Here is a 25,173-nt window from a genome sequence, read left to right as displayed (position 1 = left end):
ATTTTAAACAGACTGCCTGGACACAGAGATGGATTTGTACATTGGAAAAAGTCAGAATACATTATTTCCAAGAATTAATGGACATTATTTAACATGCCACGATCGTGACAGAGGCTGGAGCCGGCTTCGCGCGAGCACTTCTTTGTTTGTGTGGAGCTTACATTTGGAAGCATTTTACCCCTTTTGTTGTATTTTGTGGCTTTTTTTTTTTTTTTTGCTTGGAGGAGCTGGTGTGTGTGTGTGTGTGCGTGTGTGTGCTGCTGCTGCTCTTTGCCCCTCTCAGCTCGCTGCGAGAAGGAATGTCTCCAAGACGATATTTCCCCCAGCAGCAGATGTATTTTATTTATTTTTTTAGGTTTTATTGATAACACTCAGAATTAATCGTGCATGAAGCTGAACCTGGAGCAGAGATTGTTATTGACAGGCTGCGTTTATAACTCGTGGCAGTGCAGGTGCACAGAAACATTCACAGAGCTGCTGTTTTTACCGTGACTGCATCAAAATTAACAGTTTTCACTTAAAAAGGAGTCACACGACATCACACTTATGTAAACTTTGGAATTAATCTGTGCCTCCCTTCTTAACGTTGTCAGCTACATTCCATTGAAGTGCACACTGTGACACTTCTAATTGCAACGTCACTTGTCAGAAACACCTGAGTACTTATGAGTACGTTGTTTTCGGACGTCTCCGTAGCTGTTTGCTGCTAATGCCGTATACTTTGAAACCGGTCACAGAAGTGCACAAAGTAATCCCGGTGGATCATCGGATGGTCACTAACAGCCTAAATCTTAATTGTTATGATTTTGGTGCAACATGTCCTTTAAAGACATTTTCAGACTACTACTACTTATAATAATAATAATAAGAAGAAGAAGAATTTTAACAGCTAAAATGTTTAAATCATTATTACTCTGGGTCTATGTTTTACAATAGTTCTGGACTAAATTTAATTGATGAGCCACATAAAAATGAGTTTAGTTCATTTAACTTGTCTGGATATCTAAGGTAGGGTGTGAGTATCTCTTTTTAATGTCTAAGCTCAGGTGGGTCTCTTTGGGGTTGTAACTTTAAAATTAGGTCAGTTAAGATGTATTTGTGATATCACTTTTGGTTAAAGGCAAAAAAAGGTGAAAATGCGCAAAAGAAAATACAAATACACACAAAGTATTACAGCTAAATTTGGGCGGGGGGGGGAATAGTGATTTAAAAAAAAACCCAGAATGCATCCCTGGACATCAAAAAACCCAACTTTCTGCTGACAAAGGTCCACTTTCACCAGAAGATGTTTTTGTCTTTAATCCCTGTAGTTTTTGATTAGTAGTAGTTACACATGTATCCACAACCCCAGAATGCTGTGTATACGTATGTAGAATCCACATCCTTTTTACATCCATTGTTTTTCAGTTTTTTCTTCTATATTTGGATGGCGTTAAATCAAACCCTGTTTGTATTTATTTCACATGACAACTAGGGAGTTGCAGTGAACACAGATGTCTGTACTGGTCAGTCTTCTTCTGTCAGTTGATTGGTGTGTTCCACCAATATGTGTTGTCCTTATTGCCGGTCTGTGTCATGATAAATGGCATCATCCTTGTGTGTGTGGTTGTCGATGACAACAAGTGGCAAGTTCCAGGCTCGGCCGGGTAAACTTTGGCCAAAGCATACTCGCCACCTAGTGGACGTGCTGGTTTTTGTGACAGCTGTACCGCCATCAACAAAATTCGCCCCCCCCAAAAAAAAAAATTTGATGCAGGCTGATTTTGGCCTGTGGGCGGTGATGATAAACTAATGTGTTTTTTTTTTTATGGGGCCTAACTGATTCAACCGTTCAGTTCAGACATTTCTTTTTAGACAGCGTGATAAACAAAAATAACTTCTTCAAGGACCAACTCTGATATTTGAATCTCTCTTTTTGTGTTAGGAAGGGGGAGGGGCCTCAAGAGATGTGTGTTTGGGATCCCAGAACCCAGCGAGAGAGGAGGAAGGTTGTCTTCACTGGAGACGAGGAGAAGGATGCTGACAAGGATACCGACGGTGAAGACAGCAGTCAGGAGGAGGAGGAGGAAGATGACGAGGAGGAAAACTTGTCCACCTTCATCAAAGAAACCAGAGCCAAATCCAAAGAGGATTCCACGGACCGCCCACCACCAGTGAAGAAACCAAAGCTGGGAGAAGGGAACAGCTCAAGCGAAGCCGTTGCTGAGCTTCCAGTGTTCGCTGACAGTGACGACGACCTGGAGAAGAGTGAAGAAGAGTCTGATTCGGAAGACATCGATGATGCCGATGAACAGAGAGAAACTGGGAAAGCAGGAGATTCTGGACATTGCTCTGATGAGGATGTGGATGAGGAAGAGGATGATGAAGAAGAAGAACCAGAAGCTGCATCAGCAGAAAACAGAGACTGCACAGCAGAGAGTGACGGTGAAGAGGAAGAACAAGGTATCAGTGGATGAGTCTTTAACATATTCCACTTTTCCAAGGTTTACAGAGATATATTGTTTATGAATGTTGTTTAATTTAGACTGTTCTTTGTTGTATACGTCTCATCCAAAAGTCGTGGAGCATCAGGGCCAATTCAGAAGCTAAGCAGAGGTCCTGTTTAGTACTTAAGTTGGAAACATTTTAGGAAGACCAGGGCTGTGTGTGTTTCTCCAGGTGAAACTGGAGCTGTGTCAGGAAAGGCCAGATCCTAATGTGGCTCTGTGCTGGATCCACTGTGGTGACCCTCAGCAAAATGTGGGCCGCTGACAGACACACAACATTCTAGATAACAGGTCTGGGGGAGACATTGATTCTTAAATAGAAGAAGGAGAGCCTTTATTGTTATTTTACATACATACAACAAAATTTGTTCTCTGCATTTAACCCGTCCTAATTACAGTTAGACACAATCCAACCACTAGGGGCAGTGTGCTGCCACAGTCCGGTACGCGGGGACCAACTCCAGGTGTAGAGACTCTGCCTTGGTCAAGGGCAGAGAAAGGAGCAGTCACTAAATAAGCATGTTTTTGATTGACTGTGGGAGGACACTGGAGTGCCCGGAGGAAACATGCAAACTCCACACAGAATGGACAGGAAGCGATCCTATGACCTTCTTGCTGTGAGGCATCAGTACTAATTACTAAGCCACCAATGCATCGTGATGCGGATGTTGGGTGATTCTAAATTGACTTAAATATCAGACATTGATTTTATGAATGGTAATTACTGTGGTTGGAACGTGGGCACTGGCCGCTGTTCGCCATCCTGATGTAAACTACTTTTACTGGAGACATTTTTACATTTGAAATACAGCTCCGTTACAATCACTGGTCCAAGTCTGGTGGAGACAGCATGCAGAACAGCTGCAGCTGCTTCGCTGTGCTGACATGAAACTGAAAAACCAGGCATTTTTAGACTATATGAGACACACCACAGAAAAAGAAGCACCTGGTAACAAGTTCTGGCAACATCTGAAGACAGTTTTTAACATAAAAACAAAACAAACAAAAAACAGTTACATGATAGAGTGCTAGTGCTGCAAAAGAAAAACTCTTAAAAATCTTGACCTCCGTAAGCAGGTTGGCAGCTCAGCTGAAGGCAGACTGATGCTCATAGTCACAAAGCGTGAAGGAAGAATCCCAATAGATAATGTGACCAGGAGGACAGCTGAACTCTGTGTTCAGCACAGATAAACACAGGAGTGGCATCTTCTGGTCAGTTGAGGTTTGGGTTCATAGTTCTTTATTTTAATTGCTTGTTGTCCATCCGTAGGCACTCTTCGATGGAAAGAGAATCTGCAGCAAAAAGCATCGGAAGCATATCTACGCCAACAGCAAGCAGCTCCAAATCTGCGAAAACAGATTTATGGCTCAGGTAATAAATGCTGTGTGTATTCAGGATGCAGGTGCGGTATCAGACTCTGGTTACGGTTTAATGTCTCCTGCACCGGCTCAGCAGCAAATAGACTCCGCTGTTTATTTACATCTGATACAACAGCTTCAGGAAATTGCTCCTACCTTCCAGTCCATGTTTATATGGATGGTGACACAGTTTTTGTAATCTTAATTCTGTACAACTCTGCAGTGGAGTTAAAATAAAACCATGAAGATGTTCTTGTCACATGGACTTTTAGCACTAAAGCCCCATTTACACATAGACGGTAAACTCTCCCGGAAGCGTCCCGGCAGAGATTTGCCCCCTCCGGGCCGTTTTAGGGATCAAACGCCGTAGTTAACGCCGGCGCAAGGGGGCATGGTTTGGTTCCGGCTTCACCGGGAGTCGAACAAATTATTCAACATGTCGAATAATTCCGGGAGCGCTCCCGGAGAAGTGGCCTGACGATGGAGACAATGGAAACAACGGCGTTTGATACTTTTTAATCGTTAGGGTTGTATCCCTAACCAATGGCGTGTAAAACGGCGAAAGAGCCCACATCGGCATCCTCAAAGGCGTTTTAACCAGCGACAGAGGAAGACAAAACGGTGGCGCTAGCAGACAGTACGCTGTTCTAAACGCCACCTCCCGGTTAACGGCGTTCCAAACGGCCGATAGGCGGCCGTCAGTATAAAAACGCTCGCGCGCTGCATGCAGGTCTCTCATTCGCGGCCAGCTCCAGATATTTTTGCAGAGAAGCTCCAGTATGCCTCCTAAAATAAAATTGGCAGCGGCAAGGACTTACCAAGAGGTCTGGTTCAGAAGCAGAGGGTAGAGGGTAGAGGTGGAGACGGCGCAACACGTTGAGGGGAAAAGGAGAGAAAAGAAAAGGCTGAGGATGAGCTCCCTCCCCCTGCACTGACAGCTGCTTCAGCCTATTATACTCTGGGGGCGGTGCTTATATGCAAAAGTTCCTGGAGTAACGCAGGATTTGCCTGGATAAATCCAGCGGTACACAGGGCATTATCGGCGGCAGCAGAACACCGCCGTTCTCACGCGCGTTTTAACTTGCGATTGTAAAGGATAGAACTGGGTATTAACCCCCGTTGCCTGACGTGTGCTGGATGCTACGGTGTCAAAACTCCGCTTTATTCGACGGATTTATAGGTGTTTTAGTAGGCCACCACCAGTAGGCCTCTACTGGTGGTTGGCTCTCACTGCGGTATTGTATCACTTCCTGTTCCGGAGCACTGCGGTGTTTTTCTGTATCTGTTAGCTGTTTAATCTGCGCAGTTAGATTGATCTAGTTATCTAGATTACGATTTGTTTCCCAGTGTAATCTTTACGTGCCTTAACTAAAGCACTCCTTCTGCTGAATCACCTCTAAATTATTTACACATTATTCACTTTGCGTGTTTTTAGGAATCCGCTAGCTTAGCGTAGCTACTAGCTCTTAGCTGATTTAGCATGGCAGCTTCTCCTGTCTCTCCCGCACTTTTCTGCTCTGGATGTGAAATGTTTAGTTATTCCTTGGCCTCCTTTAGCAGTAACGGTACTTGTAATAAGTGTAGCTTATTCGTAGCTTTGGAGGCCAGGCTGGGCGAATTGGAGACTCGGCTCCACACCGTGGAAAATTCTACAGCTAGCCAGGCCCCTGTAGTCGGTGCGGACCAAGGTAGCTTAGCCGCCGTTAGTTACCCCCTGGCAGATCCCGAGCAGCCGGGAAAGCAGGCTGACTGGGTGACTGTGAGGAGGAAGCATAGCCCTAAACAGAAGCCCCGTGTACACCGCCAACCCGTTCACATCTCTAACCGTTTTCCCCCACTCGACGACACACCCGCCGAGGATCAAACTCTGGTTATTGGCGACTCTGTTTTGCGAAATGTGAAGTTAGCGACACCAGCAACCATAGTCAATTGTCTTCCGGGGGCCAGAGCAGGCGACATTGAAGGAAATTTGAAACTGCTGGCTAAGGCTAAGCGTAAATTTGGTTATTGTAATTCACGTCGGCAGTAATGACACCTGGTTACGCCAATCAGAGGTCACTAAAATTAACATTAAATCGGTGTGTAACTTTGCAAAAACAATGTCGGACTCTGTAGTTTTCTCTGGGCCCCTCCCCAATCGGACCGGGAGTGACATGTTTAGCCGCATGTTCTCCTTGAATTGCTGGCTGTCTGAGTGGTGTCCAAAAAATGAGGTGGGCTTCATAGATAATTGGCAAAGCTTCTGGGGAAAACCTGGTCTTGTTAGGAGAGACGGCATCCATCCCACTTTGGATGGAGCAGCTCTCATTTCTAGAAATCTGGCCAATTTTCTTAAATCCTCCAAACCGTGACTATCCAGGGTTGGGACCAGGAAGCAGAGTTGTAGTCTTACACACCTCTCTGCAGCTTCTCTCCCCCTGCCATCCCCTCATTACCCCATCCCCGTAGAGACGGTGTCTGCTCCCAGACCACCAATAACCAGCAAAAATCTATTTAAGCATAAAAATTCAAAAAGAAAAAATAATCTAGCACCTTCAACTGCACCACAGACTAAAACAGTTAAATGTGGTCTATTAAACATTAGGTCTCTCTCTTCTAAGTCCCTGTTGGTAAATGATATAATAATTGATCAACATATTGATTTATTCTGCCTTACAGAAACCTGGTTACAGCAGGATGAATATGTTAGTTTAAATGAGTCAACACCCCCGAGTCACACTAACTGTCAGAATGCTCGTAGCACGGGCCGGGGCGGAGGATTAGCAGCAATCTTCCATTCCAGCTTATTAATTAATCAAAAACCCAGATAGAGCTTTAATTCATTTGAAAGCTTGACTCTTAGTCTTGTCCATCCAAATTGGAAGTCCCAAAAACCAGTTTTATTCGTTATTATCTATCGTCCACCTGGTCGTTACTGTGAGTTTCTCTGTGAATTTTCAGACCTTTTGTCTGACTTAGTGCTTAGCTCAGATAAGATAATTATAGTGGGCGATTTTAACATCCACACAGATGCTGAGAATGACAGCCTCAACACTGCATTTAATCTATTATTAGACTCTATTGGCTTTGCTCAAAAAGTAAATGAGTCCATCCACCACTTTAATCATATCTTAGATCTTGTTCTGACTTATGGTATGGAAATAGAAGACTTAACAGTATTCCCTGAAAACTCCCTTCTGTCTGATCATTTCTTAGTAACATTTACATTTACTCTGATGGACTACCCAGCAGTAGGGAATAAGTTTCATTACACTAGAAGTCTTTCAGAAAGCGCTGTAACTAGGTTTAAGGATATGATTCCTTCTTTATGTTCTCTAATGCCATATACCAACACAGTGCAGAGTAGCTACCTAAACTCTGTAAGTGAGATAGAGTATCTCGTCAATAGTTTTACATCCTCATTGAAGACAACTTTGGATGCTGTAGCTCCTCTAAAAAAGAGAGCTTTAAATCAGAAGTGCCTGACTCCGTGGTATAACTCACAAACTCGTAGCTTAAAGCAGATAACCCGTAAGTTGGAGAGGAAATGGTGTCTCACTAATTTAGAAGATCTTCACTTAGCCTGGAAAAAGAGTCTGTTGCTCTATAAAAAAGCCCTCCGTAAAGCTAGGACATCTTTCTACTCATCACTAATTGAAGAAAATAAGAACAACCCCAGGTTTCTTTTCAGCACTGTAGCCAGGCTGACAAAGAGTCAGAGCTCTATTGAGCTGAGTATTCCATTAACTTTAACTAGTAATGACTTCATGACTTTCTTTGCTAACAAAATTTTAACTATTAGAGAAAAAATTACTCATAACCATCCCAAAGACGTATCGTTATCTTTGGCTGCTTTCAGTGATGCCGGTATTTGGTTAGACTCTTTCTCTCCGATTGTTCTGTCTGAGTTATTTTCATTAGTTACTTTATCCAAACCATCAACATGTTTATTAGACCCCATTCCTACCAGGCTGCTCAAGGAAGCCCTACCATTATTTAATGCTTCGATCTTAAATATGATCAATCTATCTTTGTTAGTTGGCTATGTACCACAGGCTTTTAAGGTGGCAGTAATTAAACCATTACTTAAAAAGCCATCACTTGACCCAGCTATCTTAGCTAATTATAGGCCAATCTCCAACCTTCCTTTTCTCTCAAAAATTCTTGAAAGGGTAGTTGTAAAACAGCTAACTGATCATCTGCAGAGGAATGGTCTATTTGAAGAGTTTCAGTCAGGTTTTATAATTCATCATAGTACAGAAACGGCATTAGTGAAGGTTATAAATGATCTTCTTATGGCCTCGGACAGTGGACTCATCTCTGTGCTTGTTCTGTTAGACCTCAGTGCTGCTTTTGATACTGTTGACCATAAAATTTTATTACAGAGATTAGAGCATGCCATAGGTATTAAAGGCACTGCGCTGCGGTGGTTTGAATCATATTTGTCTAATAGATTACAATTTGTTCATGTAAATGGGGAATCTTCTTCACAGACTAAAGTTAATTATGGAGTTCCACAAGGTTCTGTGCTAGGACCAATTTTATTCACTTTATACATGCTTCCCTTAGGCAGTATTATTAGACGGTATTGCTTAAATTTTCATTGTTACGCAGATGATACCCAGCTTTATCTATCCATGAAGCCAGAGGACACACACCAATTAGCTAAACTGCAGGATTGTCTTACAGACATAAAGACATGGATGACCTCTAATTTCCTGCTTTTAAACTCAGATAAAACTGAAGTTATTGTACTTGGCCCCACAAATCTTAGAAACATGGTGTCTAACCAGATCCTTACTCTTGATGGCATTACCCTGACCTCTAGTAATACTGTGAGAAATCTTGGAGTCATTTTTGATCAGGATATGTCATTCAAAGCGCATATTAAACAAATATGTAGGACTGCTTTTTTGCATTTACGCAATATCTCTAAAATCAGAAAGGTCTTGTCTCAGAGTGATGCTGAAAAACTAATTCATGCATTTATTTCCTCTAGGCTGGACTATTGTAATTCATTATTATCAGGTTGTCCTAAAAGTTCCCTAAAAAGTCTTCAGTTAATTCAAAATGCTGCAGCTAGAGTACTGACGGGGACTAGAAGGAGAGAGCATATCTCACCCATATTGGCCTCTCTTCATTGGCTTCCTGTTAATTCTAGAATAGAATTTAAAATTCTTCTTCTTACTTATAAGGTTTTGAATAATCAGGTCCCATCTTATCTTAGGGACCTCGTAGTACCATATCACCCCAATAGAGCGCTTCGCTCTCAGACTGCAGGCTTACTTGTAGTTCCTAGGGTTTGTAAGAGTAGAATGGGAGGCAGAGCCTTCAGCTTTCAGGCTCCTCTCCTGTGGAACCAGCTCCCAATTCAGATCAGGGAGACAGACACCCGCTCTACTTTTAAGATTAGGCTTAAAACTTTCCTTTTTGCTAAAGCTTATAGTTAGGGCTGGATCAGGTGACCCTGAACCATCCCTTAGTTATGCTGCTATAGACGTAGACTGCTGGGGGGTTCCCATGATGCACTGTTTCTTTCTCTTTTTGCTCTGTATGCACCACTCTGCATTTAATCATTAGTGATCGATCTCTGCTCCCCTCCACAGCATGTCTTTTTCCTGGTTCTCTCCCTCAGCCCCAACCAGTCCCAGCAGTAGACTGCCCCTCCCTGAGCCTGGTTCTGCTGGAGGTTTCTTCCTGTTAAAAGGGAGTTTTTCCTTCCCACTGTAGCCAAGTGCTTGCTCACAGGGGGTCGTTTTGACCGTTGGGGTTTTACATAATTATTGTATGGCCTTGCCTTACAATATAAAGCGCCTTGGGGCAACTGTTTGTTGTGATTTGGCGCTATATAAAAAAATTGATTGATTGATTGTTTTATCCGCGTATTTGCGGCTAGTACGGCGTTCAAAAGGCCAGCGAAATGCTTCGCCCCTTTCCACCGCGAAAACAGCCGGAACTACCGTGAACTTCGGTCTACGTACTACCCGCCGACAAAACCGTCTATGTGTAACCTGGGCTTAACAGTGAATTACAGACTTTTTATACCCACTCCTTCCATTTTCAGAGCCCACAGGTCAGACAAACTAAGTGTAAAGGTTGTTGTTGGTACAATTCATCACTTTTACAACCAGATGTCTTTAGTCCAGTCAGAGGATCACATTTCCAAATCACTGAATATACTTTGCTCTTCATTCCCATCAGTCATTAAGGAACGCAAACTGTGTGGTGCTGTATGGTCGCTCTATGAGGAGTAGGCAGTTCTCAAACTCTACAAGTCAGGGAAGCTACCAAGACTTTCATGACACTTTTTTGTGTGTGTTTTTCTTACAGCTGCAAAGGAAGATGATTCTGAGAGTGAGGGTGATGAGGAGGAGCTGGGAGGACTGTTTCGAGTTAGTCGGCCTCAGAACTCCAAAAAGGTTCAAGCTAACGCACTCGACTGCTCTCGTTTCAAACCTGACAGCTGCCACAACTGGGACCAGGAAGAGGTATTCAGTTTTACAGGTGCAGACTGTTCTGGACACTTGGTGTGCGTGCGTGCGTGCGTGCGTGCGTGCGTGCGTGCGTGCGTGTGTGTGGTGTATGAAACGAACCTTCTGTGATGGACTGTTTTTTTTTTTGTTGTTGTTTTTTTGTTTTGTTTTTTTTGTCAGATGTTGGACTCTATTAGGGATTGCTTTGTAACAGGGAAGTGGGAAGAAGACCAGGACGCTGCAGCACTGCTAAAGGAGGACGGTAAGGAGAAGGACTTTGTTCGGTAAAACAGTCCAGGTTAACTTCTAGATTTCCTGTAAGAATGGTGACGGTGAAAATGGACAACTGCAGATTGTTTGAGGGGTGTTTTATTTTTATTTTTTTAATGCGGGGAAACTTGCTGTAATTTCTTGTTTTTGCTGCTTCCAGATGAGCTGTATGGTGACTTTGAGGATTTGGAAACCGGAGAAGTCCACAGTGGCAAAAGTGAGCAACAGGATCCGGCAGAGGTACTTGTGTTGCCGACTGTGGGTTACCAGGGTCCACTGTAGGCTGGGTTCAGATTCACTTTGGATGGTCACACACTTCTTAATGTTCTTGCCGCTGACTGGGTCCAGTAGTGGATGTCAGACTGCCCCGTCAGAAATCTGTTGATCTGAGTCACAGAAAACACTCTTAGTGATTCGAAAACCCAACGTCCATGAGCTGTTTCAGGCGTTTCCTGATCTCAAAGGTCAAGGACCCAGAGACATGAAAGTCACTGTCGAGATCAGTGAATGTCTCTACAAGTTCAGCTTTCACCACATACAGATACACTTCTGATGGCCGAGTCCAGAAGTTGTTAAAACCCTGAATCTTAGTCTTGATCCAGGCAATTCACAAACCCAGACACTCCTGAGGAGGACTGAGAATGCTGTTGATTTAATGTTGGCATCTTTGCTGTTAAGTCCAACTGTTTTGGAGGTGAACTGGAACTGAATCCTTTCAGACACCATTCCCAGCACATGGAGAAGTGCAATACACCTGCATTTATTAGAATTGTGGCAATATCCCTGGAACCTTTATAATCTCACCAACATTTGGTGGCTCACAGTTAATTGGAACATCAACTGCAAGAATCCTGGTACTGGAGATATCTAGCATCCCAGCAGGAGGAGGAGTAGCTGCTTAAAGCAGCTGATCCAATGTGACATCACAGGTGAGATGTATCTGTCAGGGCTGGTATCGGGGCATTCCCTCCCACCTCAGGGGATACAGAGCCACAGAGGTTCCTTTACGACTTGGCCCAGTGTGTGTGTGCAGGCAGAACAGCTCCAGGAGAGATATGCTGCTGATGCCGAGCTCTCCCTTGCAACCAGGATATTGCCTGATCTGGTCTTTGTGCCACCAGAAGATGTGATTGCTTCATTTGAGCTGGTTGGGAGGGACTGCCTAAGTAGCTCCAGCCTGTGGTTGACTACTTTGACGAGTCCTTCATCGGTCACACAGGTAGGAGAAACCACAGGGGTCCAGTTTTCGACCTCACTATCTGGAACATAGCAGCCAGAATACAGGAAGAGCTGCTGCGCACAGTCAGCAGTGTAGAAGGCTGGCACTGCCGACGGCTGGCACTGCCACATGGCTGCTAGTGTTGGCTGTCACCACCCGAACATCTGGGTGTTCTTGTATATACCAAAGAAGGAACAAGCAGTGAATAGTCGATCTGCAGCAGTCGGGACTCTGCGAGCCTGCCCCGCCCCAGCGCCAAGTGTACGAGGACACCACCTGCAGAATTCAAACCGTTGTGGCCAACGACCAAGAGAGAGATCGCTTGGACTTCCTCCGTGGTATTGCCCACAATTTGCAGCTATAAACAATGTCCTAAATTTATATTTTACATTTTGAAAAGTCATTGATACAAAAACACTTTACATGCCAATGTAATGTCAATTTTTTATGCTTGTTTTGTAAATATTTAGTTGTTACAAATAAACTCCAGTTAATACAAACAAAACATATTCATGTTTTGTTTGTATTAACTGTCATATGTACAGTTTGAAAAGTAAATGCAATGTAGTACAAAAGAAAACATGCATGGGGGGGGGGGGTTAATGGGGAAAGGACCAGGGGTAAAGGGGCCTGAGGGAAATGACCTAATGTCCAGGGAGACATTACTTGGGGGGGGGGGGGCTGCCCTGGGGCCATCAGGACAAAACTGTGGTTTATTGTAACTGTGACAGGATGCTGTGTGGGTTTGGAGGAAAGCCGTGCTTTGTTTCCTCTATAAGCAGACCAATGGTGAAACACATGATCACAAAATTCTCCAACAAATGTCTCGTCCGCTCTCAGGGACATCACAGCCCATGTTCCCACCTTCTTCTACTGCCTGGAATTCCTGTCAGGCCACACACTACAACTCCTCTGGAGTTTTTTCAGTTTTGTTTTGGTTTATCTTGAAGAATTTTGTGTGTACACTCTGCACTGCAAATATAAAACTTTTGTTTTTCTGTTTGGATCATGCTCTTTCTCGTGCTCTTTGGGATTAGGAGCACAGTGATGAGGATGATGCTGAAAAGGAGGTGAAGGTGGATGAGGAGGAGGCTCAGAAAAACAAACGTCTAGAGAAGAAACGCCGGCTGAAGGAGCGCTTCAATGCCGAGTACGATGATGGAGACGCCACGTACTTTGATGACCTGAAGGAGGAGATGCAGAAACAAGCGAAGGTAAGAGAATTCATAAATATCAAATATGTTCATGTTTCATAATGTGGTGTTTCCACAGATTTTTTAAAAACACCCAGGAAGGATCAATGTAGAGAGTAGAAATATAATGAGAAAAAAACATTTACAATTTTTTTAAAAAGCCTGAAAAGTCTGATTTATCTTAGAGCCCTGTCACACCTTGATGATTTAACCAGTGTATGCCGACGTATGAAAAGTGTGCAGAGTACGCTGGATACATTGAATACGTTATGCAGCTGTCACACCATGACAATTTAGCCAGCTATGCTAACAGCCCAGTTTCTACTGAGCAGTCCGGGTCGGTACTGCACGGTATGGTTCAGGTCGGAACGGTTAAGTCTGGCTTGGTTTGTGTTTCCACCGCCGGCAGAACCCTTTTGTTTGGCAAGTGGAGCACGTAAATATTAATGAGCACGTCATGTGTATTAATGAGCATGTGTATGCTGTCACGCAGCCTCTCCGCTCCACACGAGGGCCAGAGTAAATTTAATTTAACTAAATCTTTGTCTTGGTGGATCATGGGATTTATTTTATTTTGTGTGCAGAATGCTAAAGAATGGACTGATGCCTGTGGTAAACGCTGACGTGAGTAAATGAGGTGCTGTGACTCTTTCAACTTTTAAAATAAGTTAATTTTCTTGTTGTGGCACAAAGAGCCGGTGTTCTCGGGTGCAGGCTGAGAAACAAAACACAGAGGGAGTTCTTTTAAAACGCTACGTTTCTTCACCCACAACAAGGAACTAAAGTGTTTTCAGACATCGTCCAAAATCAGGACACTTTACGTGGATAAATTTTCATCAGGCTGTGATGATAATCCGACTGAATCGAACACGTTACTCCATGTGTGAATGGTTTTAATATTTGAAGCAGTCTGAACTGTTCATATGAGGACTGCAGCTTTCAGTTGTTCAGCTAATCAGTGGATGTATTTTGACTTGTAACTTACAAGAAACATGTCAACAATCACATAATTTACTTACAACTTATGATCACGTCGAAAATATTGTGCATGGCCAAAATTTTTCAATGTGCTCGCTGTATTATGACGTATCACACTGAAGCACACTGATGCGTGCTTCACTGTGATCTGACAGGGGTGTTAGATCTCAGATCTGTCAAGGTTCAGGAACCCTGGTTTTTGACTTGCCTGTCAGGTCAAGACAGTCCTCGAAAAATCTGCTGAGGAAATGATGATGTGTTGTGTCCTGCTGTCCTCAGCTGAACAGGGCAGAGTTTGAGGACGTGGACGATGAGACCAGAGTTCAGTATGAAGGATTCCGTCCAGGAATGTACATCAGAGTCAAGCTCTCCTCTGTCCCTTGTGAAGTTGTCACCAACTTCGATCCCCACTATCCTCTCATCCTCGGTGGTCTGGGCTCCAGTGAAGGCAACATAGGATACCTGCAGGTACGTGAAAACATTGTAATGGAGGTCCAGTGTCCACCGTCCATGCACAAAGATGAACATATTTTGTCTGTCTTACTAATACTTCTGACAAACATCAATCAATCAATCAATCAATTTTTTTTTATATAGCACCAAATCACAACAAACAGTTGCCCCAAGGCGCTTTATATTGTAAGGGAAGGCCATACAATAATTATGTAAAACACCAACGGTCAAAACGACCCCCTGTGAGCAAGCACTTGGCTACAGTGGGAAGGAAAAACTCCCTTTTAACAGGAAGAAACCTCCAGCAGAACCAGGCCCAGGGAGGGGCAGTCTTCTGCTGGGACTGGTTGGGGCTGAGGGAGAGAACCAGGAAAAAGACATGCTGTGGAGGGGAGCAGAGATCGATCACTAATGATTAAATGCAGAGTGGTGCATACAGAGCAAAAAGAGAAAGAAACAGTGCATCATGGGAACCCCCCAGCAGTCTACGTCTACAGCAGCATAACCAAGGGATGGCCCAGGGTCACCCGATCCAGCCCTAACTATAAGCTTTAGCAAAAAGGAAAGTTTTAAGCCTAATCTTAAAAGTAGAGAGGGTGTCTGTCTCCCTGATCTGAATTGGGAACTGGTTCCACAGGAGAGGAGCCTGAAAGCTGAAGGCTCTGCCTCCCATTCTACTCTTACAAACCCTAGGAACTACAAGTAAGCCTGCAGTCTGAGAGCGAAGCGCTCTATTGGGGTGATATGGTACTACGAGGTCCCTAAGATAAGATGGGACCTGATTATTCAAAACCTTATAAGTAAGAAGAAGAATTTTAAATTCTATTCTAGAATTAACAGGAAGCCAATGAAGAGAGGCCAATATGGGTGAGATATGCTCTCTCCTTCTAGTCCCCGTCAGTACTCTAGCTGCAGCATTTTGAATTAACTGAAGGCTTTTTAGGGAACTTTTAGGACAACCTGATAATAATGAATTACAATAGTCCAGCCTAGAGGAAATAAATGCATGAATTAGTTTTTCAGCATCACTCTGAGACAAGACCTTTCTGATTTTAGAGATATTGCGTAAATGCAAAAAAGCAGTCCTACATATTTGTTTAATATGCGCTTTGAATGACATATCCTGATCAAAAATGACTCCAAGATTTCTCACAGTATTACTAGAGGCCAGGGCAATGCCATCCAGAGTAAGGATCTGGTTAGACACCATGTTTCTAAGATTTGTGGGGCCAAGTACAATAACTTCAGTTTTATCTGAGTTTAAAAGCAGGAAATTAGAGGTCATCCATGTCTTTATGTCTGTAAGACAATCCTGCAGTTTAGCTAATTGGTGTGTGTCCTCTGGCTTCATGGATAGATAAAGCTGGGTATCATCTGCGTAACAATGAAAATTTAAGCAATACCGTCTAATAATACTACCTAAGGGAAGCATGTATAAAGTGAATAAAATTGGTCCTAGCACAGAACCTTGTGGAACTCCATAATTAACCCTAGTCTGTGAAGAAGATTCCCCATGTACATGAACAAATTGTAATCTATTAGACAAATATGATTCAAACCACCGCAGCGCAGTGCCTTTAATACCTATGGCATGCTCTAATCTCTGTAATTAAATTTTATGGTCAACAGTATCAAAAGCAGCACTGAGGTCTAACAGAACAAGCACAGAGATGAGTCCACTGTCCGAGGCCATAAGAAGATCATTTGTAACCTTCACTAATGCTGTTTCTGTACTATGATGAATTCTAAAACCTGACTGAAACTCTTCAAATAGACCATTCCTCAGCAGATGATCAGTTAGCTGTTTTACAACTACCCTTTCAAGAATTTTTGAGAGAAAAGGAAGGTTGGAGATTGGCCTATAATTAGCTAAGATAGCTGGGTCAAGTGATGGCTTTTTAAGTAATGGTTTAATTACTGCCACCTTAAAAGCCTGTGGTACATAGCCAACTAACAAAGATAGATTGATCATATTTAAGATCGAAGCATTAAATAATGGTAGGGCTTCCTTGAGCAGCCTGGTAGGAATGGGGTCTAATAAACATGATGACCTCCATCAGACTAAATGATTGTAGTTACACTTTGATCATTAACAAGAACATTTTTGGAGAAAATGTTTTAAGATGTTGTTATGATGACTACGGATGGAAAACTGTACTTTCTAGCAGTCCAGAAGAGGAGCTGTGACGTGAGCTTGTGTCTTTGATAATATCTTCGGCCCGTGCCAGACTTGTGTTTGCAGATCTTTAGCTCATCATATGGCGCAGCTGTCACTTTGAGCTGAAATCAAACTTTGATTTTTCATTTGTTGCATTGGGTTGTTTTGAACATTAATTAATGTTCGACTTTCCAGCACTGGTCATTTTCACAGTTGCTCCAAGGTATCAGAGCCCAACCAATATGAATTTTTTGGGGGTTGATAACAATATTAGAAACTAAATACCGTTTCAGTGCATTGTAACGCCCTCCCTCTAGCATCACCCCCTCCCTCTTCTTTAATAAAAGTTGACTAAACGGCCACCATAAAATAAATTAATTTTGTGAACCTGACACATCACAAAAAGCACAAAAAAAAGTTTTTCTGACATTTTTCTCGTCACTACGGCATTTTGCCTGTGACTTCATCATTGTGCGCTACTCTTTCTTGAGTTCCATAAATATACCCAATGGCCCACAATAACTTTTGTTTTGCTTGGAGAATTATTTATTTATTTTAAATCACATACATGTTATTTTTTTAATCAGTAGTAGTGTCATGATGATGATGTTAGTGCGCTCAAGGTGGATCAGATCTGGCACCGTTTGGCACTAAACGGGTGAGTTATTTATATCAGATATATATTTTTTTAATATATGGAGGGGTGGACATTGTGCGTAACGTAATATTGCGCGTGTGCTCATGCTTCTGAATACCATTTGTCGGGCAGAATTTTGCATGAAATGCTCAGAGTGATCTGATGTGCAGGTACGGTTAATTATTCCAGAATTCTAGTCTACTTTGCACCACGGTCATTCATTGATGTGGGACACATTTGCACAACTGGGACACCAGTGACAAATGTTTAATAAAAAAAAAGAAATTTCTCACCAGCTGCTATGATAATGTTCTATTTGCACCCTGTAATAAAAAGCCTACCATCTGCAGGACTGGGGAAGGACACTGCATACAGTCTGGGTGGAGGACATCCAAAGATGGACATAGTCATCAAGTAGAACTTTGTGTAGTACAGAAACTCTGTTTTGGGGAGTCGTTACATGATTATCTTGAGCTGCTCAGCTTTGGCCATCATTCATACCAACGGGCTGATGTCAAGTCAAATCTGGGAGTCTGCAGTGCTTCCACAAAGGAACCGCCTCAGGTTCTGGTGGCAACCACCCAGGCAGACAGGTGTTTGATCCCCACTTGTTGAGAGTGTCCATGTATCTTCCACAGCCAGGTGAACTGTGGGCGTGTCTTTGGCCTTTTCCAGTCGCCGGCATCCTCAACATTGGTAGACTTTCCCATAAATAATTGTGATAAATGAACTTTATGTCTCTGATCGTGTGAGTTCACCTTCTCAATGAGCTCAGTGGAAGCATTCTTCTGTATCCAAAACAAATACAATAAAGCCAGGCATCTGATAGAATAAATACATTGTGCTTTCAAGGCCTGTTTTTAAAAATAAGCACCTCAGTCAGTCCTGGCACAGCTTCCTGCTTCTTCTGGCCAGCATCATCAATCAGAAATGGGTAATGGGTAATGTGATTGATTGGACATGCGCGGTTGAAGCCGAGGCCTCCAGCACTGCACGTGAAGGCCATCTGGCCTGCGTGCTTTCATGTCTACCTGCTCTATCACACCTGATGTTTCCTAGAAGTTCCTGATTGGCTGAGCACTGCCTGAGTTAGTTATCTGTGGGTGGAGCCCACAGGTGGGACAGATGCTCTCCAGGATCAGGGTTGGAGACCCCTGTGTTTAGCGGACTCACTAATATGGGTGGTGCATGTCACAAGAAAAAGCAAGCCATGAGGTCAAAGGTTAAATCCCCCACAGCATAAAGTGTCAAGTTGCTGGTTAAACATGGACATTTATTCATGAAACAAGAAGTTTAGTCGATTCTGTTTATGTTCTCTTCTGATGTTTGTCAGATGCGACTGAAGAAGCACCGCTGGCATGAACGCATCCTGAAGAGCCGCGACCCCCTGATCCTGTCCCTGGGATGGCGCCGCTTTCAAACTATTCCTCTCTACCACATCGAGGATCACAACGGACGCCGTCGGCTGCTTAAATACACACCGCAGCACCTGCACTGTGGCGCCTCCATCTGGGGTAAGACGCACTGAGCATGTTTCTGAAGACCTAAAGTCAGTTATTTTCAGACCAGGTGACGCATCCACAGGCCAAATACACAGCATGTGTCTTCGTGTTTTGGTGTTAAGGACACTGTAGTTGTCTTTAGGAAACAGATGCAGCGACTTTGTTCTTCTTGCTGCCGTCATTTTGTTGTTCTTCATATTGAGTCTTATCTTCTCACCAATCAAGCAAACCGGCAAGAACAACTGTCCGCATTTGTTTATACAAATTGTCAAATTATTGTTTGTTGACAAACTGGCTTTTGATAAGTTACCGCCCTCACCTGGGAAAACAGGTGTATTGCATTTTCAGACGTGCCTTTGGTGGTGGACTGAACCATCCACCGTGAATCTGGACTCCTCCGTTGATGATTGCAGTGACAATCAGTTAATAGTTTTCTCCATGTTTTAATCGTTTGTGTCTCTTCTGTTGTGGTCGATCACATATGAAATGTTTATCCATCAATGAAGTGATCATTGGCCGTCCTGTTACAGGTCCCATCACGCCGCAGGGCACCGGCTTTCTGGCTGTGCAGTCAGTCACAGGAAGTAAAGTGAGTCTTCTTCATGCCAGTTGTGTGGTTTTTTTTTTTTTTCTTTAAATGCCTGCAGCTGTTATACAAATATATAGTTTTTATGAAGAAAGAAGGAAAGAAAATCATGAAAATGTTGGAGTTTCCCAAAAACATGATGGTCATCAAATTTTGATAAAACTTGGACGCGGTAGTTCACTGAGATGTAGCTAATGTGTGACATGTATTTTACTGTTTGTGGGTTTTTTTTTTTTTTTTTCTTCCCCCAGTCGAATTTCCGTATTGCAGCCACAGGGGTTGTTCTGGACCTGGATAAGTCTGTGACAATAGTGAAGAAGCTCAAACTCATTGGTTATCCTTATAAGATCTTCAAGAACACCTGCTTTATTAAGGTACAACGTGAGTCCAAGCCTTTGGAAAGTAGACACGACATGAACATCTGGATTGCTTCATTGCATCTGCAGTGGCAAACAAATCATGTTGGTGTTCAAAAACTTTGATAAATTACTGTCTCTGTGCACAACTATTTGTATGTTTTTTCCTACAATATTAGCTGAGGTTCAATAATTAATGAGTTGGTAGAGTCGGTGTTCCATCAGACTGCTACTTGCTAACAGAGTGCTAGTTAATGAGCTCTGCTGACATTAACCACTTGTTTCTGGTTCAGTTCTCTATTTTCAAACAGGTTCATTTAACCTTAGGCCTTTTGGAATCAGATTTCATTCAAGGTTCCTTAAAAGAAATATTCTGCCACTAGATGTCGCACTAGCTCTGGTTTCTGAACCCAAACAGAGTTTGCCTTTTTGGCCACTCCTCCCCAACTAGTGTTAATTTTGTCACCTCTTTTTAAATTTATCCTTAGTCTTTTTAGTCTTATTTAGTCATTCACATATATTTTTAAAGTCAGGTTTTAGTCAACTGAAAGTCTGGTCATTTTAGTCTAGTTTCAGTCAAAATATTTTAATACTTGATTAAAAAAAAACAATTAGACTATTTCTGATTGCAGTTTCAGTCAATATGTTTCACACACCTGAAATAATGAACGTTTATAATGACCTGACAAAATATACTTGTTGAATGATTGAAAGTTTTTTCTTGTTTTTTAACGATATTTTAAATTCGCAAGGCTTCCCATCAGATACAATTTGATATTCAGTTTTCTTGTCAGTCTCATGATATTTAAAATGTGACCATATATCAAGTCTTCCCTTCCACAAGATCTGTTCGCTCCAACTAGTTTCCTATTGTAGCCACAAAGTGGCAGCAGTAGTAGAGGAAATACAGCTGTCTGCTTGGGTGGCTACAGCAAGACACAGAAATGAAGATGAAAATTGATTTCATGCAAAACATTTCTCATCTTATTTTCATCAACAGTCGCGCATGTTAATAACGTCTTAGTGTTCTGACGCAGTCTTACCATTGTCTCGTGTTCGTCATGAAACAAAACGGTTGTTTGATGAATATATTTCATCTCGTCTGACAAAATTAACACATCCCCTGAAAACTAGACTTCAAATTTTGTTAATTTAGTGAAAAATCAAAGGAGTACACAGCTTGAAGTGTGATCACTGACAGGCATTTTGTACTTTTATTTTGTGTGTTAATGAAACAAGCAGCGGCTGATTTATAAATATTTGGTTCATTAGTGTCAAGATCATGTGATGTTTCAGGAAATGTGCCGTAACCACAATATGCAGTAACAGCGACATGCCGTGACGATGACAGGCAGTAATGATAATGTGCAGTAACCATGACGTGCCGTGACGACAACATGCAGTAATGACGACGTGCTGTAACCATGACGTGCCGTGATGTGTTCTGTCTAATCTGTGCTGTCAGTTGTAATGTGTTTGCACTCGGTGGTCATTGTGTTCACAGGGCATGTTCAATACCGTGCTGGAGGTTGCTAAATTTGAAGGTGCATCTGTGCGGACAGTGTCAGGGGTCAGAGGTCAGATCAAGAAGGCCCTGTCTGCACCAGCAGGAGCTTACAGAGCTACGTTTGAGGACACGCTTCTTATGAGTGGTGAGTGAATTGTTGCTTTGCAAACTTTTTCTTCAGGGACTGCTTTTATTAAGAATGTTAACCAAAAAAAACTTACATCTGTCTCTGTCTCTCTGTGTCATGATGAAGTGGTACAGAGGAGGATTTTCTTAAAAAGAAGACCTGAAAGTTCAGCTACAGTTTGTCAGAACGTACATATCAAAACCTAGATTTGATGTTTTGGTGAAAGAAAATCCTCCTCTGTACCACTTCATCATGAAGCTGTATAACTGGGGATACAGAATGCAAAACGTGCACTGTGCACGATTTCTCCAATCACAGCCACAGACGCCTGTAACGTCTTCTGGGTTGTCTGGGTGTCTTGGTGACTTTCCTCACTCTTCTTCTTGCACAGTCACTCAGTTTTTGAGAGCTGTCTACTCCACACAAATTTACCATAGAGTGTCATACTGTTTGTATTTCTTCATAACTGATGTGACATATTCAGTTATTTGGGAATGTTCATGTGTCCATCCCTTGACTTGTTTGAAGAAAACTTGCAATAAAACTGATTATTTACAGGTATTATACCAAAGCGTTCCATTACTTATATAACCCATCATCTTTGCTTTTACATTTTTATAATTAATACAGTGGGGTAAAAAGTATTTAGTCAGTCCTTGATTGTGCAGGTTCTCCTACTTAGAAAGATGAGAGAGGTCTGTAATTTTCATCATAGGTAGACTTCAACAATGAGAGACAAAATGAGAAAAAAATTCAAGGAAATCATATTGTAGGATTTTTAAAGAATTTATTTGTAAATTATGGTGGAAAACAAACAAGCAAAATTTCTGGCTATCACAGACCTGTAACTTCTTCTTTAAGAAGCTCTTCTGTCCTCCACCTGTTACCCATATTAATGGCACCTGTTGGAACTTATCTGTATAAAAGACACCTATCCACAGCCTTAAACAGTCAGACTCCAAACTCATCCATGGCCAAGACCAAAGAGCTGTCAAAGGACACTAGAAAGAAAATTTTAGCTGTGCACCAGGCTGGGAAGAGTGAATCTGCAATAGTCAAGCAGGTTGGTGGCCTCTACTGGTGGTTGGCTCTCACTGCGGTATTGTATCACTTCCTGTTCCGGAGCACAGCGGTGTTTTTCTGTGTCTGTTAGCTGTTTAATCTGCGCGTTAGATTGATCTAGTTATCTAGATTACGATTTGTTTCCCAGTGTAATCTTTACGTGCCTTAACTAAAGCACTCCTTCTGCTGAATCACCTCTAAATTATTTACACATTATTCACTTGGCGTGTTTTTAGGAGTCCGCTAGCTTAGCGTAGCTACTAGCTCTTAGCAGATTTAGCATGGCGGCTTCTCCTGTCTCTCCCGCACTTTTCTGCTCTGGGTGTGAAATGTTTAGTTATTCCTCGGCCTCCTTTAGCAGTAACGGTACTTGTAATAAGTGTAGCTTATTCGTAGCTTTGGAGGCCAGGCTGGGCGAATTGGAGACTCGGCTCCGCACCGTGGAAAATTCTACAGCTAGCCAGGCCCCTGTAGTCGGTGCGGACCAAGGTAGCTTAGCCGCCGTTAGTTCCCCCCTGGCAGATCCCGAGCAGCCGGGAAAGCAGGCTGACTGGGTGACTGTGAGGAGGAAGCGTAGCCCTAAACAGAAGCCCCGTGTACACCGCCAACCCGTTCACATCTCTAACCGTTTTTCCCCACTCAACGACACACCCGCCGAGGATCAAACTCTGGTTATCGGCGACTCTGTTTTGAGAAATGTGAAGTTAGCGACACCAGCAACCATAGTCAATTGTCTTCCGGGTGCCAGAGCAGGCGACATTGAAGGAAATTTGAAACTGCTGGCTAAGGCTAAGCATAAATTTGGTAAGATTGTAATTCACGTCGGCAGTAATGACACCCGGTTACGCCAATCGGAGGTCACTAAAATTAACATTAAATCGGTGTGTAACTTTGCAAAAACAATGTCGGACTCTGTAGTTTTCTCTGGGCCCCTCCCCAATCGGACCGGGAGTGACATGTTTAGCCGCATGTTCTCCTTGAATTGCTGGCTGTCTGAGTGGTGTCCAAAAAATGAGGTGGGCTTCATAGATAATTGGCAAAGCTTCTGGGGAAAACCTGGTCTTGTGAGGAGAGACGGCATCCATCCCACTTTGGATGGAGCAGCTCTCATTTCTAGAAATCTGGCCAATTTTCTTAAATCCTCCAAACCGTGACTATCCAGGGTTGGGACCAGGAAGCAGAGTTGTAGTCTTACACACCTCTCTGCAGCTTCTCTCCCCCTGCCATCCCCTCATTACCCCATCCCCGTAGAGACGGTGCCTGCTCCCAGACTACCAATAACCAGCAAAAATCTATTTAAGCATAAAAATTCAAAAAGAAAAAATAATATAGCACCTTCAACTGCACCACAGACTAAAACAGTTAAATGTGGTCTATTAAACATTAGGTCTCTCTCTTCTAAGTCCCTGTTGGTAAATGATATAATAATTGATCAACATATTGATTTATTCTGCCTAACAGAAACCTGGTTACAGCAGGATGAATATGTTAGTTTAAATGAGTCAACACGGGCCGGGGCGGAGGATTAGCAGCAATCTTCCATTCCAGCTTATTAATTAATCAAAAACCCAGACAGCGTTTTAATTCATTTGAAAGCTTGTCTCTTAGTCTTGTCCATCCAAATTGGAAGTCCCAAAAACCAGTTTTATTTGTTATTATCTATCGTCCACCTGGTCATTACTGTGAGTTTCTCTGTGAATTTTCAGACCTTTTGTCTGACTTAGTGCTTAGCTCAGATAAGATAATTATAGTGGGCGATTTTAACATCCACACAGATGCTGAGAATGACAGCCTCAACACTGCATTTAATCTATTATTAGACTCTATTGGCTTTGCTCAAAAAGTAAATGAGTCCACCCACCACTTTAATCATATCTTAGATCTTGTTCTGACTTATGGTATGGAAATAGAAGACTTAACAGTATTCCCTGAAAACTCCCTTCTGTCTGATCATTTCTTAATAACATTTACATTTACTCTGATGGACTACCCAGCAGTGGGGAATAAGTTTCATTACACTAGAAGTCTTTCAGAAAGCGCTGTAACTAGGTTTAAGGATATGATTCCTTCTTTATGTTCTCTAATGCCATATACCAACACAGTGCAGAGTAGCTACCTAAACTCTGTAAGGGAGATAGAGTATCTCGTCAATAGTTTTACATCCTCATTGAAGACAACTTTGGATGCTGTAGCTCCTCTGAAAAAGAGAGTGTCTGACTCCGTGGTATAACTCACAAACTCGTAGCTTAAAGCAGATAACCCGTAAGTTGGAGAGGAAATGGCGTCTCACTAATTTAGAAGATCTTCACTTAGCCTGGAAAAAGAGTCTGTTGCTCTATAAAAAAGCCCTCCGTAAAGCTAGGACATCTTTCTACTCATCACTAATTGAAGAAAATAAGAACAACCCCAGGTTTCTTTTCAGCACTGTAGCCAGGCTGACAAAGAGTCAGAGCTCTATTGAGCTGAGTATTCCATTAACTTTAACTAGTAATGACTTCATGACTTTCTTTGCTAACAAAATTTTAACTATTAGAGAAAAAATTACTCATAACCATCCCAAAGACGTATCGTTATCTTTGGCTGCTTTCAGTGATGCCGGTATTTGGTTAGACTCTTTCTCTCCGATTGTTCTGTCTGAGTTATTTTCATTAGTTACTTCATCCAAACCATCAACATGTTTATTAGACCCCATTCCTACCTGGCTGCTCAAGGAAGCCCTACCATTATTTAATGCTTCGATCTTAAATATGATCAATCTATCTTTGTTAGTTGCTATGTACCACAGGCTTTTAAGGTGGCAGTAATTAAACCATTACTTAAAAAGCCAT

The 25,173-nt window shown here is 42.5% G+C and overlaps 1 protein-coding gene across 2 annotated transcripts in view; it reads left to right on the top strand.

Annotated features, from left to right (window-relative positions):
* Positions 1-25,173, top strand: part of bms1 (BMS1 ribosome biogenesis factor) — a 75,128-nt gene that overhangs the window by 36,298 nt on the left and 13,657 nt on the right. Inside the window, exons 10-20 of one of the 2 annotated variants that reach the window (XM_034193707.1) lie at positions 1,925-2,442; positions 3,757-3,858; positions 10,155-10,312; positions 10,478-10,559; positions 10,728-10,807; positions 12,824-13,000; positions 14,237-14,425; positions 18,539-18,719; positions 19,238-19,296; positions 19,545-19,667; positions 21,154-21,301. In XM_034193707.1, coding sequence (XP_034049598.1) covers positions 1,925-2,442; positions 3,757-3,858; positions 10,155-10,312; positions 10,478-10,559; positions 10,728-10,807; positions 12,824-13,000; positions 14,237-14,425; positions 18,539-18,719; positions 19,238-19,296; positions 19,545-19,667; positions 21,154-21,301 — 1,817 coding nt within the window. Of the gene's footprint in view, positions 1-1,924; positions 2,443-3,756; positions 3,859-10,154; positions 10,316-10,477; positions 10,560-10,727; positions 10,808-12,823; positions 13,001-14,236; positions 14,426-18,538; positions 18,720-19,237; positions 19,297-19,544; positions 19,668-21,153; positions 21,302-25,173 lie in introns of both variants that reach the window. The other variant, XM_034193706.1, reaches the window with a different exon arrangement.

This window comes from Thalassophryne amazonica, chromosome 18 (genome assembly GCF_902500255.1).
Source record: "Thalassophryne amazonica chromosome 18, fThaAma1.1, whole genome shotgun sequence".
Taxonomy (NCBI): domain Eukaryota; kingdom Metazoa; phylum Chordata; class Actinopteri; order Batrachoidiformes; family Batrachoididae; genus Thalassophryne; species Thalassophryne amazonica.
Note: the sequence above shows the minus strand (reverse complement) of the source record. Positions and strands in the feature narration are given on the sequence as shown.